Consider the following 2,866-nt stretch of genomic DNA (forward strand, 5'->3'; position numbering starts at 1 on the left):
TCTATCTATCTATCTATCTATCTATCTATCTATCTATCTATCTCTGCTCTACCCCTGTTCTATCCATCTCCATGCTCCCACCTACCTACCTGTCTGCTGTGAAAAGGGTCAATAACAGGACCTGCACAAAGCAGGATTCATCCATCATTAATACATTTGTTCTTTTGACTTGAAATCCATTTGTCCGTCTGTTCTGCTGCAAGTCAAACTCTATCCCAGCTAGTTTTTGGTAATCAAGTGGAGAAAAGTTTTTATGGGTTATGAGTTTATAACAAAGCTAACACAAAGAGAGAGACAGGCAACCGGGCAAACTCACAGTCAACTTTTAACATTTTTAAACTATAAAAGTACACTCAAGCACGCGGTGAAATCAATGCAGGGGAAAAGAATATGCTAACTCAAAACCCAAAACTTGTAGCTGGGATTTTTCCTTTGATTCTATCTACACCTTTTTAGTATTTGATAAATGATTAGGGTGATAAGATCAGGATGGAGTGAGACAGATGTAGAAACAAATCCATTAAAAACGGCTTTGTTGTTGTTTTGGTTTCTAGGGCACAAAATGATGGCGGGTGGCTGTGATATTGGCTGCTTTGTATGCATTGTATGTTGTATTGTATATCTGAAATCAACACTGAGGTTTTAAAATCTAAAAACATATGTTTGTTTTTTTCACCAAAAAACATTCTTTGCATGTTGACAAGATGTTTAAAACCAGAAAATTTCAATTCGAAAGGTTAAAAATTTGGACAAACATAAGTAAGCAATGACGTTTGCTCTCAGTATACTAAAAGTCTGCGTTTAGTAACAACCTCATATGCCTGGAAACAGGTTTGACTCAAACGTTTTGACTGTACCTGGTCCCATGGACTGAGTCTGCCCCCCGAGAACATGAACAGGTAACCCATGGTGACCAGACAGGCCCATATCAGCAGAGAGAAGAGGCGCAACATCCGCTTGAAGACAGATTCGATGCAGACGAGGATGAAGATGGACAGGAAGAGGAAGAGAGCTGCGGGCACTGCGATCAGGAAGGTCAGGTGGTCCTCTGTCTTCTGAAGATGGAAAAAAAAACAAAAATATTACTAGTTTGCACACTTCTTTACATGTTGCACATTAAATAATGTTTTTTTTCTCATGCAGTCAGCTAAAGTTTAATGGAGTTTGCATACATACTGTATATTAAAAATGAAGTTGATGTGCGTCCTTGTTTCACCACAAACTGTATATCTCAATTTTTTTTATTTTCCACTGAGGATGTTGCATCTTTGAAAGGATAAAACGACTACACAGTGCACACTCAAACAGATGAACAGACGGCGTACAGATCGCCAAGCAGACAGCCTGAAGAATGTGCTACTGCATCACATACACACTCACACTGTTGGAGTCAGCGTTTGTACACAAACACACACACACACACAATCTCTCTTTACTGGAGACCATATATCTCACCCAGCACTGCTCTTTGTTGTTTCTAATTTTTAACAAAGTAACTACAGGTGTCGGTCTTAACGGGTCATTTATATTAAAAACATGTCAAGTTTTTCTACCAGCAAAGGTTGTATACAGGTGCTGGTGATAAAATTAGAATATCGTGGAAAAGTTGATTTATTTCAGTAATTCCGTTCAAAAAAATCTAACTTGTATATTATATTCATTCATTACACTCAGACTGATATATTTAAAATGTTTATTTATTTTAATGTTAATGATTATAACTGACAACTAATGAAAACCCCAAATTCAGTATCTCAGAAAATTAGAATATTGTGAAAAGGTTCAATATTGAAGACACCTGGTGCCACACTCTAATCAGCTAATTAACTCAAAACGCCTGGAAAGACCTTTAAATGGTCGCAGTCTAGTTCTGTAGGCTACACAAATATGGGGAAGACTGCTGACTTGACAGTTGTCCAAAAGACGACCATTGACACCTTACACAAGGAGGCAACTGTTCACAAAGCTCTGTGTCCAAGCACATTAATAGAGAGGTGAAGGAAAGGAAAAGCTGTGGTAGAAAAAAGTGTACAAGCAATAGGGATAACCGCACCCTGGAGAGGATTGTGAAACAAAACCCATTCCAAAATGTGGGAAGATTCACAAAGTGTGGACTGCAGCTGGAGTCAGGGCTACACGAACCACCATGCACAGACATATGCAAGACATGGGTTTCAGCTGTTGCATTCCTTGTGGCAAGACACTCTTGAACGACAGACAATGTCAGAAGCATCTCACCTGTCCTAAAGACAAAAAGGATTGGACTGCTGCTGAGTGGTCCAAAGTTATGTTCTCTGATGAAAGTAAATTGTGCATTTCCTTTAGAAATCAAGGTCCCAGAGTCTGGAGGAAGAGAGGAGAGGCACAGAATCCATGTTGCTTGAAGTCCAGTGTCAAGTTTCCACAGTCAGTGATGGTTTGGGGTGCCATGTCATCAACTGGTGTTGGTCCACTGTGTTTTCTGAGGTCCAAGGTCAACACAACCATCTACCAGGAAGTTTTAGAGACTTCATGCTTCCTGCTGCTGACCAACTTTATGGAGATGCAGATTTAATTTTCCAACAGGACTTGGCGCCTGCACACTGTGCCAAAGTTACCAGTACCTGGTTTAGGGACCATGGTATCCCTGTTCTTAATTGACCATCAAACTCACCTGACCTTAATCCCATAGAAAATCTATGGAGTATTGTGAAGAGGAAGATGTGATACACCAGAACCAACAATTCAGAAGAGCTGAAGGCCACTATCAGAGCAACCTGGGCTCATAACACCTGAGCAGAGACACAGACTGATCCACTCCATGCCACGCTGCATTGCTGCAGTAATCCAGACAAAAGGAGCAACAACTAAGTATTGATGCTGTACA

General features: G+C 40.2%; 1 protein-coding gene across 1 annotated transcript in view; it reads right to left on the reverse strand.

Moving 5' to 3' along the window:
* adcy2b (adenylate cyclase 2b (brain)) overlaps nucleotides 1-2,866 on the reverse strand; it is a 159,618-nt gene that overhangs the window by 109,955 nt on the left and 46,797 nt on the right. The window contains exon 2 of the mRNA XM_037693157.1: nucleotides 858-1,055. Within this exon, the coding sequence (XP_037549085.1) occupies nucleotides 858-1,055 (198 nt within the window). The remainder of the gene's footprint in view (nucleotides 1-857; nucleotides 1,056-2,866) is intronic.

The sequence above is a fragment of the Nematolebias whitei genome, chromosome 19 (assembly GCF_014905685.2).
Source record: "Nematolebias whitei isolate Nwh7 chromosome 19, NemWhi1, whole genome shotgun sequence".
Taxonomy (NCBI): Eukaryota; Metazoa; Chordata; class Actinopteri; order Cyprinodontiformes; family Rivulidae; genus Nematolebias; species Nematolebias whitei.